Source organism: Dendrobates tinctorius, unplaced genomic scaffold (genome assembly GCF_039654945.1).
Source record: "Dendrobates tinctorius isolate UK_male_01 unplaced genomic scaffold, ASM3965494v1 ptg000007l, whole genome shotgun sequence".
Lineage (NCBI taxonomy): Eukaryota > Metazoa > Chordata > Amphibia > Anura > Dendrobatidae > Dendrobates > Dendrobates tinctorius.
The window spans coordinates 8677654-8693449 of NW_027361675.1; the positions used below are offsets into that span (position 1 = coordinate 8677654).

At 44.1% G+C, this 15796-nt stretch overlaps 1 protein-coding gene across 3 annotated transcripts; it reads left to right on the forward strand.

Moving 5' to 3' along the window:
* Window positions 1-4104: 4104 nt before the first annotated feature.
* LOC141086167 (gap junction alpha-2 protein-like) lies at window positions 4105-13633 on the forward strand. Of its 3 annotated transcripts, XM_073571987.1 has the most exons (3): window positions 4129-4263; window positions 4934-5020; window positions 12412-13633. In XM_073571987.1, exon 3 carries the CDS (start codon window positions 12418-12420, stop codon window positions 13426-13428), a length of 1011 nt encoding a protein of 336 aa, XP_073428088.1. In that variant the 5' UTR covers window positions 4129-4263; window positions 4934-5020; window positions 12412-12417; the 3' UTR covers window positions 13429-13633. The 3 variants fall into 3 exon arrangements, with proteins under 3 accessions (XP_073428081.1, XP_073428088.1, XP_073428097.1); XM_073571980.1 differs by lacking the exon at window positions 4934-5020 and having other exon boundaries at window positions 4105-4263; XM_073571996.1 differs by lacking the exons at window positions 4129-4263; window positions 4934-5020 and adding an exon at window positions 5062-5083.
* The last annotated feature ends 2163 nt before the right edge of the window (window positions 13634-15796 follow it).

A 15796-nucleotide genomic window follows, 5' to 3' on the forward strand; every position in this document is an offset into this window, starting at 1 on the left:
TCTATCTTTTACTATTGAGGCCGCATAGGCGGCCTCAATAGTAAAAACCTGGTCACACTTGTCAAACACTATGTTTGACGAGTGTGACCAACCTGTCAATCACTTTCCAAGCGATGCTTCAAATCGCTTGGAAAGTGCTTGAATATCGCACACGAAAATCACGGCAAAATCGCGATCATAATCGCGGTAAAATCGCGGTGAAATCGCGCGGGGAAAAAAACACGCGATTTCTGGGAAGGAGTCCGGTTTTTGGTGTGCGTTTTAACACGCACCGTGGGCACATAGCCTTAACCTTTTTGTGCTGCCTGTCAGCAGGTCTCACAATGTATTTAAAATGCACAGTCCACATAAAAATTCACAGCATTTATATGACAACACACTATATATCAGGTATCATATAGAAATGGCCACTTTGTGGAATACCACACTGGGAGCAATTACAGGCATCACGGTTTTGTGAGCAGTGCCTGTAAAGCACACCTTGGCACCTTGATTAACTGCTTGCTATGCAAAGAAACACTTCAGAGAAAGTTGTCCAAGTGTCATTTCGTACTTATAGCTGCCGCTCACCGTGTACTAAGCAATGGCTTTAGCCCCTTCGTGCACGCTCCCATAACTGAAAGCTGGTGACTACCAGTAGGAAAAAAATTCATTTTCTCCCAGTAGCTGTGGGTCGCCCTCACGTCCCAGGGCTGTGGGGTACTCGGTACCGGGCCGGTGTCTTGGGGAATGTGTCACAGCAGCGGTGACCCGGTCCATGGCCCTGGGCGCCCAATATCAATGGTGGCTTATAATGTAGTTTATGTGGATAGTTCGTGACGCCACCTGTGGTGTTACGCAAATATGTTAGGCCGATGCTGCGGGCAGATCCTCTGGGACTGATGGTGTGTGCAGCATAGATGGTAAAGCTCCCCACAGGTGGAGCTGTAGTCCCAGGACAGTGTAGATGCTGGTAGTCAGATGTAGCAGAGCTCAGTTTGTCTGCGCAGAATGAATGGAGGACACCTGCAGTTGTAGTTCCTAGGCTTTACTCTCAGTTCTTAGTGCACACAGGTGCCGGCTTCAGTACCGTGTCCTCCGGGGCAGAGACTCAACCAACCTCCAGTCAAGATAGGGCTCTCCCTGCCAACACTCCGCCAACATGTGCCTTCCTGAACGACTCCACCAATGCGCCATTAAGTGCGAAGCCCTCCAGTACTTAGTTACCCTGGAATGCCTCTCTTCTAGATGTTCCTAGAGCTCTCAGTTGTATGACAGACAGCTGTAGCCTGCTCGGGGACCTCCAGGATCCCGGCTCTCTATTCAGTTGCTGTTGTGTCCCAAGTCTTGGATGGGAGTAGTGCATTTACAGCCAACTACTCCTCCGGTGTCTGCTGCAGAACCATAAGTGTCCATACAACCTCGGCGATCGGGCCCCGGCCTTGCGCTGAGAACCTATAGGCAGGGTACTCTCTCATCCCACTCCTCCTTTCTGTTTTCTTCTCCTTCGTTTCATACTTGACCTCTCTCTTATGGAAATGCAGGTCACGGTCTATGTCTCTCTCTCCTTCTCTCTCTTCCCGTGCCAGCTGACTCCGATCACCGAGGCAGCAGCAGCACTCCTTCTCCTCAGACCAGTCCTCAGACTCTCCTGACTGACTGTCTGTGTCCCCTTTGGGACTCACCCCAGACTGAACAACTTGCTTCCTGCCTTTCCCCTTCTTTTATACTAACTCCACCCACCTCCCAGCACATCTCATGTTACGAAGCAGGGTTCCACGAAAGGTGCTCTGCTACACCCTGAGCCTATAGCTGCAATGTGGCCCTGCTGAACTATCCTGTGTGTGGGATGCAGGTGTGGAAGTGTGGCAAGGAGTTCCCACCTTACCTGGATGCTGGGGCACTACACCTTAGGAGAAGGTGCAGTACCTCTGTGGCGACTGAGCCTCAGGGGCGCCACAGCTGCACTTTCAGTAAGGGCTCATTCAGACTTCCATTTTTCATTACAAATTGTATCCATACTTTCCATAGTATAGTCTATGGGACTGTTCACATGTCTGATTTTTTTTTCTCCTGAATTGGTTGTCCTAACAAAGTCACTGAGACATGTATGATATTGAGCCAAATGTCTGATCAAAATTTGCAATGTAAGTCTATGGGTCTGTGAAAAAAAAAATCAGACAGCACTTGGATGTCATCCGACTGCAGTCCATTTTTCCCAGACTGTTTGATAGAAGGTAGAGAAACGTTTTTTATTTTTATTCATAATTGTAATTTGTACTGCACAGCTACATTTTTCTTTTTTGTTTTTTAAAGCTTTCTACCCACAATGAGTTTTTGGTGAGTTTTTGATATTGCAGGTTTTCTGCACCTAGTATGTAGATTAAATTACCTGCATTTTTTCATTGTGTTTTTGAGTGCATTTTTTTACACTCGTTATCAAATTTTTGACTCTGCGTTTTGTGTCTTATAGGTATGTCATGTTTTAATCCCTTAACGACCAGGGGTATTTTTGGTTTTGCATTTTCATTTTCCCCTCCCCTTCTTCCCAGAGCCATAACTTTTTTATTTTTAGTCAATATGGCCATGTGAGGGCTTCTTTTTTGCGGGACTAGTTGTACTTTTGAACGACACCACTGGTTTTACCATGTCGTGTACTACAAAACGGGAAAAAAATTCCAAGTGCGGTGACTTTTTTGTGCTCTCTTTTTTTCGGCGTGTACATGTATTTTGGGAGTGTCCTGAGCTACTATCGCCCCTTCACCACTTGGTACAGGATGTTATGGACTGAAAAATATGGTTTCTATTTTGATTGTCTTGTTTTTAACCCTATATCTGCAGGTTAACCTCTTCACAACCCAAGATGTATATATACAGTACGTCATAGGCTATGTCCCAGCACTCCATGCCAGCTCCCGTGCTGAGTCCACATGTTTTCCAGCACGTCAGCTGATCAAATCAATCTCTGACATTGGCATTTAACATTGCCCTACAGGAAGTGCGCCCATCGGCGCCCGTGTCACATGACCGTGTAGCGCTGATGGCTTGGCATGACAACACAGGGTGTGCAGGAGAACCCTGTGGTCATCATTGCCATTTTGTTATGAGCACCGTCATGTGGACGTCGCTCATAGCAGATGATCATTTTAGACATTAGACATTTTAACTGAAGCCCTGCTATGCGTTGCACAGGCGGTCGGATAATCGCAGCTTCTAGTCTCCCATGGAGACTATAGAAGCAAGTAAAAAGTAAAAAAAAAAGTCTTTTTTAAATATAAAAGTTCAAATAACCTCTATTTCGCCCTATACAAAATGAAACAATAAAAATAAATACATGTTTGGTATCCCCATTTTTAGAAACGCCCGATCTATCAAAATATAGAAAGAATGAATCTGACTGGTAAACAGCATAGCGAGGTAAAAAAACAAAACCCCAGAATGATGTTTTTTTTTTAGTCTCCGCAACATTGCAATAACAGATCGTATCTTCACCAAAATAATATCAAACAAAAAAAACGTAATAAACATCACTCAATTTCCCATGAATTACTAAGGTTTTGTGATTTAATTTTTGTAACTTACAAGTAAAAGTTTTAGAGTAAGGCTGTGTTCACACACAGCGTTTTTTTAGCGGTTTTTCCAATAAAACCACTATAAAACCGCAAAAAATAAGCTTCTCATTCATTTCTAGGCATTTTGCACCTTTTGTGCATATTGATGCGTTTTTTACCGCGAAAAAAACGCATTGCGGTAAAAAAACGCAGCATGCTCATTAATTTTGCGGATTTTTCCGCGTTTCTGGCTAGTTGTATGCGTTTTGAAAACGCGCGGGAAAAAACGCATAAAAAACGCGCAAAAACCGTGCAGAAAACGCGCAGAAAAAACGCGCGGTTTCTGGGAAGGGAGTCAGGTTTTTCAGCAGAAACTTTCTGCTACATGTGCATATAGCCTAAACGTGTACTCCTTGTAGAATAGCTCAGCTTAAAAAAAAACGCTGCAATTTTGCTGTGAAAAAAAGCAGGCAGGTTGTTTTTTTTTGTGTTTTTTTTTTATTTTTCCAGCTGCTGCTGCTGCTGCTGCCGCCAACATCTCCTGGAAATACACTCATCTTGATAGCCCATACAGAACCCGAATCTGTGAGGCCATCCACCACTGCTGGAGACTGTGTAATCCTCCATTTATACATCACCTGTGCACATGAGGTGCAGATGACCTACTAGGACTTGCCATGGTGGTGGATCTAAGTGTGCTCGCTCAGGAGGGGTAGCTGCTGATTTAGCAGAGGTGAGTTTAGCATTTCACGCTTTCTTTAGTAATAATAAGAGATGTAGGTTTCTTTGTGGACATGAGAAAAACTACAGCTAAAATGTCACCTCTTTCTGTTGATGGCGGCATCTCCTTCAGCTTAGAAGGAGAACCCTGGAGCCATGCTTGATCTGCTACCTGTCCTAGGCCTCATTTAAACTCTATGGTGTTTATTCACATGTCACCATTTTGGGGTTTTTTTGTGGACCGCCTGTGCTATATCTGGTTTTAGACCAAAATTTCCAATACAAGTCTGTGAATAATCTGTATTTCATCCGTGACCGGCATTGTAATGAAGAGTTTTGCAATTTGTTTATTTTTGCATATGAGAAAATCAGTGAAGAAACAAAGATGGTAAAAACTTGACCAAACACCGATGAAATTCGGATCTAAAACACAAATGAAAACTGTCATTCATTTTCCATGCAAGAAAAATCACAGACGTGTGAATGAGGCCATACCACATGGCAGGTTGCATTCTGCCAAAGTATGTGTCCTTTGTTTTGACAGAAAAAATGGTGTTCTATGCAGCGTAAGGCATGATGGCATATGCCCTCCAACATAACTTATCAACACGTGGCACTTTATTGTATTCGTAACTCCTGCTAAACCCAATTAAAGTTTCCTCTTATATTTCTACGTGAGCAAGATTAAATGCAACCAAATAATTAAACAAGACCGGCGGTGGAAGAGTCAATGAACGGAGGGACGTCTTCAGCAACCCAACGAGCTGCAGGTATTATAGCTACATGGCACAACAGAATCATTTCAGGGAGTTTTCCTTTCTGCTCCTTGCAAGGTTTGAAAACCTTTTTAATGCAAATGATTACATATTTGCCGCCTAACCTTCTCTACTTGGGTTAAACTGGTATTAGGCTGTGTGCACACGCTGCGGATTGGGCTGCTGATTTTGTAAAATCCGCAGGTGAATCTGCAGGTCAAAAGACCTGCGGATTGCTCTGCGGTTTTGCCCTGTAGCTTTTCATCTCCTCAATGGAGGAGATGGCAAACCGCAGGGAAATCCGCAGAAAGAATTGACATGTCAATTCTTTCTGCGGTTTCAAAACCGCGGAAAAATCCGCACCGTCTGCACTGCGGTTTTTAATTCCCATAGGGAATAATGGTACTGTACACCGCAGCAGAAATTACTGTGGACCCACAGTGGCCAAAATCGCTGTGGAACCGCAACAGAATCCGCAGCGTGTGCACACACCCTTACTGTTAGTGGCCATATTTAGGAACTGCAAACATTGGCGCAACTTAGGCCTCATTCAGACGACCATGTTTAAACACGTAGGTGAAAAACGGTATCAGTATCATTAGTGTATTGCTTGTGTGTCCGTTGTTGCCATCAGTGTTTCATCGGTATTTTTTACAGAAGGATATATAAATTCTAAAGCACTTCCATTCCAATGTTAAACCCTTAGGCTATGTGCACACGCTGCGGATTTGGCTACAGATTTTTCCACGCGGGTTTTGCTAAATCCACAGGTAAAATGACCTGCGTTTTACCTGAGGATTTAGTGCAGATTTCGCCTACGTTTTTACACCTCCGGATTCCTATGATGGAAGAGGTGTAAAAACGCTGCGGATTCCACACAAAGAATTGACATGCTGCGGAAAATAAACCGCATCAAATCTGCGTAGAATTTTCCGCAGCATGTGCACAGCGGATTTGGTTTTCCACAGGGGTGGGCTGGGCCGGGTGGCAGAGAGGCAATTGCCCCCTGGGCTGGCCTCCTAGCAGCGGCTTTGGGCCGTTCAGCCACACATTACTTCAGAGGCCGCACTGTGTCTTCATTTGCTCTTCGCAACAAGCAGCATTATCCTGATTGGTGGAGCAGAGGTCACTCAAGGCTGCAATGTCCTTCCAGCTCTGATTGGTGGAGAAGCCGTCCCTAGGGGCTGAACTGAATTCTTCCTGCTCAGTGTGCTGACTTAGGCTGTGTGCACACGCTGCAGATTTTGCTGCGGTTCCGCAGCAGTTTCTGCTGCAGTGTACAGTACCATGATTCCCTATGGGAATCAAAAACCGCAATGCAGATGGTGCGGAATCTTCCGCGCGGATTATCTGCGGTTTTCAATCCGCAGAAAGAATTGACATGTCAATTCTTTCTGCGGATTCTGCTGCAGTTTGCCACCTATTCCATTGAGAAGATGCAAAACCGCAGAGCAATCCGCAGGTAAAACCGCAGGTCTTTTGACCTGCGGTTTCACCTGCGGATTTTACAAAATCAGCGTGGTTGAATCCGCACCTAATCCGCAGCGTGTGCACACAGCCTTAGGCCTGTTTCACACTTCAGTTTTTTTCTTGTCAGTTAAAATCCGCCAAAATGGCGGAAAGCGGATCCGTTGGTAACTGAAGTTAGCGGATGCCAGCGGACCGGTTTTTTGACGGATCCGTTGGCTGAAGAATTTTAAAGGAACCGCAGTCTGGGGACTAGAGAGAGAGAGAATTTTTTTTTTTACCGTTTGCCAGAAATTTAATTTCAGCTGACTTCCTTCCTCCGGGCATGCGCAGTACAAAAATGCAGATCCTTCAGCCAAAAAAAAGCTACAAGCTCCATCCGGGCATGTCGGCGGACGCAAAAAAAAAATTGGCGGATCTGCAAAAAAACGAATCCGACGGATGGCCATCCATCAAGATCCACCAGTAATGCAAGTCAAAGGGAAAAAAACCGTAGCTGCAGGCATTCAAGGGGGCTTGTGATAAGGGGTCTCTTTGCTTCTTAGTTGTTTGGGGGGGATGTATTGTTGAAACTGAGCTGGAGGGGAGCAGTTAGGGTACATATCTGTCAGGCAGGCAGAAATAGGAGAGGAATTTTCTGTATGTCTCATGTGTGATTAAAAGCAGTTTCAAGTCCTCAATTCACTGTATTCCTGTGTATGTGTGCGTGATGACGTGTATGTGTACTGTACATGCATGTTCTTCGTGAAGTGTGCATCAGTGTGTGTATATGTGTGTTTGTGTATGTGAACTGTGTATATGCGCACCCGTGTACGCGGCGACCTGCGTGGGTGAGTGTGCACATGGTGACTTTGTGTGTGTGTGTACATAGTGACATGAGTGGTATGTGGTGATGTGGGTGTGAATGTGCACGTGGTGACCTGTGTATATGTAGTGATGTGTGCATCCGTGTACATGGTGACGTATGTGAGTTTGCTGTGATGTTTGTATACGTACGTCCATTTCAATGATGTGCATATGAATGCATTTGTATGTGTGCATAGTGACGTGTATGTGTGTGAATTTGTGATGACCTGTGTATGTGTGGATCCATGTATGTGGTAATGTTTGTGCCTCTGTGGTGACGTGTGGATCCATGTATATGGTAACGTGCATGTGTCTGTGTACATGGTGATGTTTGTGCCTCTGTGGTGACATGTGTATATGGTAACATGCGTGTGTACGTGGGGATGTGTAGTTGCAGATCTCTGTATCCCTGTTAATGTGCAGTAAGCTGGGTGTATGCACACCAAATTTATGAACGCACTTTGTGTTCACAGTGAAGCAACGGTGACACAAGACTTTGTCAGCCATTAGCGCCAACTTTGAAAATCTGGCGTTTGGCAGTGTCCTTCATCACTGCTGCCTCCCTGGGCATGTGCAGGACGACAGTGAAGCCGGGGTGCATGCATACAGCTCCACTGCGTATTTGGAGGGAGGTGGTAGAAGCTGTGGGGTGTCACTCACTACTACTATCTCAGCCACCTTATGACCTCTTGTTTCACAGTTAGAAGATGTGATGGGCAGAGATAGAAGCGCATCTCCCACAGACCATGGTTACAAGGCATCTTAACATAGTAACATAGTTATTAAGGTTGAAGGGAGACTTTAAGTCCATCTAGTTCAACCCATATCCTATCCTAACTTGCCCTAACATGTTGATCCAGAGGAAGGCAAAAAAAACCCATGTGGCAAACAGTAAGCTTCACATTGGGGAAAAATATTCCTTCCCGACTCCACATACAGCAATCAGACTAGCTCCCTGGATCAACGCAATATTAAAGAAACTAGTGTATATACCCTGTAATATTATACTTTTCAAGAAAGGCATCCAGTCCCTTCTTAAATTTTAAGTAGGGAATCACTCATTACAACATCATATGGCAGAGAGTTCCATAGTCTCACTGCTCTTACAGTAAAGAATCCGCTTCTGTGAGTATGCTTAAACCTTCTTTCCTCCAGACATAGAGGATGCCCCCTTGTCCCCGTCACAGGTCTAAGAGTAAAAAGATCATTAGAAAGGTCTTTGTTTGTCCCCGCATATATTTATACATTGTAATAAGATCACCCCGAAGTCTTCGATTCTTCAAACTAAATAACCCCAAGTGTAATAACCTGTCTTGGTATTGCAGACCCCCCCCCCAGTTCCCTAATAACCTTGGTCGCTCTTTTCTGCACCCGCTCCAGTTCAGCTATGTCTTTCTCATACATCGAAGACCAGAACTGTACACAGTATTCTAAGTGTGGTCGCACTAGTGACTTGTATAGAGGTAAAATTATGTTCTCCTCATGAGCATCTATGCCTCTTTTAATGCATCCCATTATTTTATTTGCCTTTACAGCAGCTGCCTGACACTGGCCGCTAAATGTGAGTTTGTCGTCCACCCATACACCCAGGTCTTTTTCAGTGACTGTTTTGCCCAGTGTTTTACAATTAAGCACATAATTATACATCTTGTTCGTTCTACCCAAGTGCATGACCTTACATTTATCCCTCTTAAAGAGAATTTTTTCTGTTGACAGATTCCATCAACCTGCAGATATGGGGTTAATCTAAAGGTTAATAGCGTTCCTAACATGCCAGTCGCCTGCACTTAGCCGAACACTGCAGGGAGAAAATTTACTTTATTCTCCATGTAGCGTTCGCGTTTTATTCACGAAGACGGTGCCGACACAGGTTCAGTCACCGCTCTGCAACCACACCCTCGCATTGACTGCCTGCATTGGGGAGGGTGTCATTCAGGGCCGGGAGCGCAATTACAGCTATCACTCTGTATACTCAGAGCGGTGACTGAACCTGCGTCGGCACTTCCGCCACCCTGTGACTGCCAGCGTTCGGCTAAGTGAGGGCACTGGGCAGGTTAGTAACACTATTAATCTGCAGATAATTCCCATACCTGCAGGTTAATAGCGTATTTCTGCAATCAGGTTCCCTTTAAACAAAACACCACCGGAAATGGAGTAAAAAAAAAAATACATATGCAGAAAAAAAACAGACTTTTTCCCAGGAAAAACGCACGTTTTTTATGCGATTGCTTGTTTTTGTTCACGTTTTTTACAGGAGCATCCTCCTGCTAATAGAATATACTTGGAAATGCGGATTTTTTTTTCCCCAAAATTAATGAACATGCTGCGTTTTTTTCCGCAATGTTTTTTTTTAGCAGAAAAAATGCACAAAAAATGCGGAATTCATGAAAAAGAATGGGATGCTTCTTGTATGCGATTTTGAAGCGTTTTTACCGGGAAAAATGCTTAAACGCGAAAAAAAACGCTAACATGGGTACACAGTCTTAGAGATTAGATAGGTAGAGAGAAGTGTAGGGTGTTGTGTAATAAAGCTCATTACAAAGTGGTTAGGGTGTAAGGATAGAAATTTACAGAGGACATTATAGGTACCGGATCATCCCGCTAATGTTGACAGTGCAGTTGTAAGATTCATTAAGAGGCGCACTGATCACGTAATGAATTAGGCACATCTTATCACTGGTGTTCGCCTTGCCAAAAGTCTACATTTCTGGATTAAGTTAGGCCATTAAAGTATTGTAACTTTTGAAGAATTTGGTTGATGGGCTTTGCCATACCACTTGCTGCCCATGTTCTTCCTACTTTGGTGTGTCTGACTAAGACTGGGTGAAAATGGCAAAAGCCACAACATTTTTTAACAACTTTGAGATGTGCACAAATTTTCTGACTTTTCAAAAGTGTATTATGCCAGAATTCTAGCAAAAATACTTTGGTGAATTGTGGCCTACGTGTATTAGTGGATTCAGTACACAAGTAAAACTAAAGTTTCTTAGGCATTTGTCATGTCTGTATATCAATCTTACATTATGTGTGACTGTACACACTGGGGTGTTACTGCAAGAAGGCAGTGATTATAAGCATAAACAGGTTAAGGCTGACATCTCAGGTAGCATTTGTTGTGTGTAACACTTTACAGTATGGCTGCTAAGTAGTAGAGTTGAGCAAATATGTTCGGAATCGATCACCGAATCTGAGTTTGCCATAACAGTACCAACATATTCGGTCATTTCTACTCCCATTGACTCTGTTGCACACAGCCGGGAGAGTATCCCACATAAAGTAAATTAAAACATAACCTTTAATAAACCATTAAAAGTACATAACACACAAAACCATTACAAAAAAAGTGCTCATGTGAACCAGTGCTCAATAAAAAATGGTTTGGTCTCGCCATTGGTATTAGATATAGCATTCCAGCATCATGGCGTATCCTGCTGGAGAGACGATCCACTCATGGGGAGCCGAGACATGGGAAAACCAGTGTTAGGGCCCCATCACACATAGCGATCTCGCTAGCGAGATCGCTGCTGAGTCACAAGCTTTGTGACACAACAGTGATCTCACCAGCGAGATCGTTGTGTGTGACAGCAATCAGCGACCGGCCCCCCTGCCAGGATCGCTGTAGGAAAGCCCTTGACATTTTTTTTGGTTGCTGGTCTCCCGCTGGCCAGCACGCATCGCTGTGTGTGACAGGCGGGAGACCAGCTATCAGCTGGTAACTAATGTACACATCGGGTGTCTAAGGGACGTGCGTCCCTTAGATACCCGATGTGTACGTTAGTTACCAGCGCGCTGATGCAGGGAGCTGGTAACTAAGGTACACATCAGGTATCTAAGGGACGCACGTCCCTTAGATACCCGATGTGCACCTTAGTTACCAGCTCCCTGCATCGGCGCGCTAGTAACTAATGTACACAGCGACGCCGGGCGCTCACATAGCGACTTACCAGCGATCCTGACACGTTGATATCGTTGTCGGGATCGCTGGTGAGTCGCTATGTGTGACTCTAGCTTTAGTGTGAAGTATTCTCCTACACTCCCTGTCGTGCCCCAGCGTTACTCCTGTCCTAACAAGGACAGGCCCCAAGTGGATCCTGAAGTGGACACCCCCACTGATAAGGGGAAGAATAGACAAAAGCTCCCTACGCGATTCTTCCCCAATGGTGGGGATTCATCGGGGGAGTCAAATAGATAAAAGCTCACTCCACTTGGTAGTGACAGGAACAGTCACACTAGTTTGTTAGGCACCTTGCCACTGCAGGGCCTGTGGACTTAACGGATAACACTAACTCTATATATCCTTTCCTACTGCTTTATATCTATCAATCTTCAGCTGTAACCCCCTGCCACTTTTGAGCCCAAAGTAACTACAGAGATAGGAAAGCTTTGGGTCACAAAGAAAACTAGTTATATGCGAAACACTAAGAATTCTAATAGCGTGTAAAAGACACATTGTTAGTATTCTACTGTGTTTTATGGTCCTAGAGGTTGTCACCAGTAAAGGTGAGAGAACTTTTTCGGCTTCCCTCTTATTCAGCAAGCTATAGTGCTTACCGAATAAGCTGCAGAGGGAACCCTGCTTCCTGGATTGTGCCGGCTGATTGAGCCTGTTTATTGGGCTCTCCATGCACGTGCTGTGACTGTGACACTGCCGCGACATATGCAGCTGCTTCACTGATCAGCCGGCGTGATCCAGGAAGCCGGGTTCCCTCTTCAGCTTATTCGGTAAGCACTATACCTTGTCGAATAAGAGGGAACCTGAACAAATTCGCTCAACTCTAGTCACCAGTCTTAAGATTTGTTTATGGTACTTGCAAACTCATGCCAGCTGCTTCTATCAATACTTCATTGAAAGAAGCAGAAGAAAAAGTGGTCAGAACATGACCACAAGCATGTAAATCACATATGAGTGATCACATCACAACCTTAAACACTGTAAAACACTGCAGAATCACAATACATAGTTAAAATTCCCAATGTTACAGTATATCAGCTTACTTTTATTTCTTGACCTGGAAAACACCTTTTTAATAATAACATTTTTGTCTTGTAAAATGTTCAGATTCAAACTTCTTTTATATCTTTTGTATTTTCAGTTAACTATGGCAGGATGGGATCTGCTTAAAATATTGCTTGATGAAGTCCAGGAGCATTCCACACTCATCGGAAAAGTTTGGCTGACTGTGCTTTTCATCTTCAGAATTCTTATCCTTAGCTTGGCCGGAGAGTCTGTTTGGGGAGATGAGCAGTCTGACTTCACTTGTAATACAATACAACCCGGTTGCACCAATGTCTGTTATGATAAGGCTTTTCCTATATCGCATGTACGGTACTGGGTGCTGCAGTTCCTTTTTGTTAGTACTCCCACCTTGCTTTATCTTGGGCATGTTATTTATTTGTCCAGAAGAGAAGAGCAAATTAAGCAGGGGAATGCTAAAGAAAGAAGTGCTGCAACAGAATCAAAGACTGAGAATAATAACAATACTCAAACATCTACCAAAAAGATAAAAATCCATGGACCCTTAGTCTACACCTATGCAGTCAGTGTGATTTTCAAAAGTGTATTTGAAGCTGGATTTGTTTTCGGTCAGTGGTATCTGTATGGTTTTGTGATGCCTCCAATTTTTAAGTGTTCTAGAGTGCCTTGTCCACACAGCGTAGACTGTTTTGTTTCCCGGCCCATGGAAAAGACAATCTTCATCATTTTCATGTTGGTGGTTTCACTCATATCTTTGTTACTCAATTTGCTTGAACTAATTCACTTATTCAGCAAACAGTTTAAAAAACGTGATTTAAGAATGGAAGTTCCTTGTTATTCTGTACATAAATCAACAAAAAGCATACCAAATGGAGGCAGTTCTCATCAGTCTTACACTAATCCTACACCAAGTGACCAAGAGCTACCAGTATACAGCAAGGGTCCTAGTAGGGATCACTGGCCAAGCATTCATATGGAAGAAAAAGTTAACTCTGCTGAGAAAGCAAAGACATTGTCTGATGGCTGGTCCCAAAGTGGTTTATCCATGATAGTTGCTGATGGTCCAAGACTAGTGGCTAACTTGGCAACCATTCCATGTAGCTCCCGTTCAGCTTGCAAACAACATTATGTTTAGTTAAATCTAAAGAGCTTGCATGTTTGTTTTTTCAGTTTGTAAAGATGACAGTCTAGGTATGTCTCCTGGGTTTGACACTGTATATGAATAATGCAATATATGTACACAATAATACTTTAAAAATATGTAACACAGAACAGTGGTTGTATTATCACAATGTTAAGCATAACTTTACAAAAGAAAATAAAAAAAAACACTTAGCACATTTTGAGCACTGTATTGTTTGTGACTTTGACAGAATATAAGTCAAGAACCAGCTCATCCCCAACTCTTCCTTTCTAAATTTTCAGATACACACCCTATCAGAAGGCCCTGAACAGATACACAAAAATATACGTTTTCCAGCAAATCAGTATGAAAAGATGAAAAAACTTTGTAATGTTTTTATATTCTCTTTTCTTTTATTTCTGGAACCCCACATAATCTCTAAAATCACCTCATTATGAGTATTGAGGAGCGAATCGCCAAACATAAATTTTGCACCAATATGGCAAATTTCAGGTTTGTGATCAAAAACACAAACAAAAGTTAATAAAATCATTAAAAAAAATTGGTAACGTTAGGTAAAAAGTGCAGGAAAATATTTGCGTTGCCACAGAGGTATTTTCAGCACTTTAGCAACAATAATGGTGGTGCATCATGAGCGTTTGGCACATATTTGATGGGGTTTGCAGAGCTTGGAGGTGCGACGTTCTTGTAAACGGTAAATCTATTTTTTTTTTTCTATCTTTGTGTGCACATTGTGTCTAGCCACTCATAGTGCAAAAAAACATCCACAATGTAATGACACAACGGCTTGTGTAATTGGCTGCTGAAATCACATGTCCCTCTCCATATAAAGAGCTGACATCTTGTTTTAATGCCATTTTTGACACTGTAACAGAGCAGAGAGACAGCTCTTGATGCTGGCACTGTTAGTGACAAGATTTTAGCTAGTTAGCCAGGCGGATGTTTATCAGTCAGATAACTTAGCTAGCTACTGTCCAGTGTGGCTGTGAAATTAACCTTTCAGCGTTTTTTTTTGCCATTACCAAAGTCCACAGACAAAGCCAGCAGGGCACATGTCCTACAAGTGTGTTGTGCACTGCTTCTATTGTGCTCCATGCATGAGTATAGCGTTCTAACTTTTTTTTTTTCACGAGCTAAATGTGAAACAGCTTGCTGTATCCCACCTTGTCATTTAATGCTGTGGTAATATAAAACTGTCTGCAGACCTAACACACATTAATTTTTTTTTTTTTTCGGTTTCAAAACGTTATACATCCCGCCGTATCACACTTTTGCTGGGTTTAAATTAAGCGGTCTGCAGATCTCACGCACTTAACCCAAAAAAATTTTCTGTTGCTAAATGTCATACAGTAGGGGACCTGACTTTCAAATTGTTTGTAGCATATCTTGATTGTCATACAAGCCTCATCCACACTCAAACAATTCTTTCTTCTGTGAATAACGTGATTCAGCATGTCATATATCACCTTGTATTTTAATTCAGCTGAAATTCAGCTGTTTGCAGAGCTGTTGCAGAGTTTAAAAGCTAATACTGTGATCATACCACACTGAGCAACATGATTGCGAAAAATTCAAGGCTGTGGTGGAAGGGGAATTAGGTTTTCCACATTTCGAACAGGCTAACTCTCCCTTTTGAGTTGGTGCCAGTGCCCCTCCTGCATTGGTGACATTCTCCTCCTTCTCCTCTGCCTTGTTTTTCCACGGAGCCCCTGCTGTCAGGTGAGAACACCGTTAGTAGTGCATCTACCTGCGTGCATTTGTATTCCCATATTTATTCGGTCGTCCATGACAGCACCACCTGAGAGAGGGGATCCGCCCTTCAGGAACAGGAAATCGTACAGATACATAAGTGCGGCACCTCTCCCACGCATCAGTTGGTTTCCTGTTCCTGGAGGACAGGATTCCCTACAGATCGTACCATCATGGAGGAATTCCCAGGCCAGCTGTCCGACTCAGGTAGCGAGGGGGTTCTTCTACCTCAGGCAGTGCGGGGTCCCCTGGAAGCGCCATGGTGGGCCCGGGCAGGGCTCCACGACAGTGTGTGGAGCAGGTGGTAGCTGGGTCCGGCGGATTCCCGTCTCCATGGCCAGCACCGGCAGGCGAGTATGGATCCCCCCCCGGTCCTCCAGGTGCCTCCTCCTGGTGCGTCCTCCCTTGAGTCCGGTTCGCGGTCGTGGGCCGGCGGCTGTGCCTCGGTGGCGTGCGGGGAGCGCTGTGCGAGGTTGGGTGGCGTTGGTGGCCTGCGCGACCCTGCGTGTTCACATGGACCGGAAGTGGCGCGGCCAGCAGGGGGCGGGGCCGGAAGTCGGATGCCGGCTGGCTTTTTTTCCCCTGTGCATCGACGGGTGCAGCGGCGCGA

Excerpts from the sequence above, each read along its gene's own strand:
- LOC141086167 (XM_073571980.1), top strand. The coding sequence starts at position 12,418 with ATGGCAGGATGGGATCTGCTTAAAATATTGCTTGATGAAGTCCAGGAG.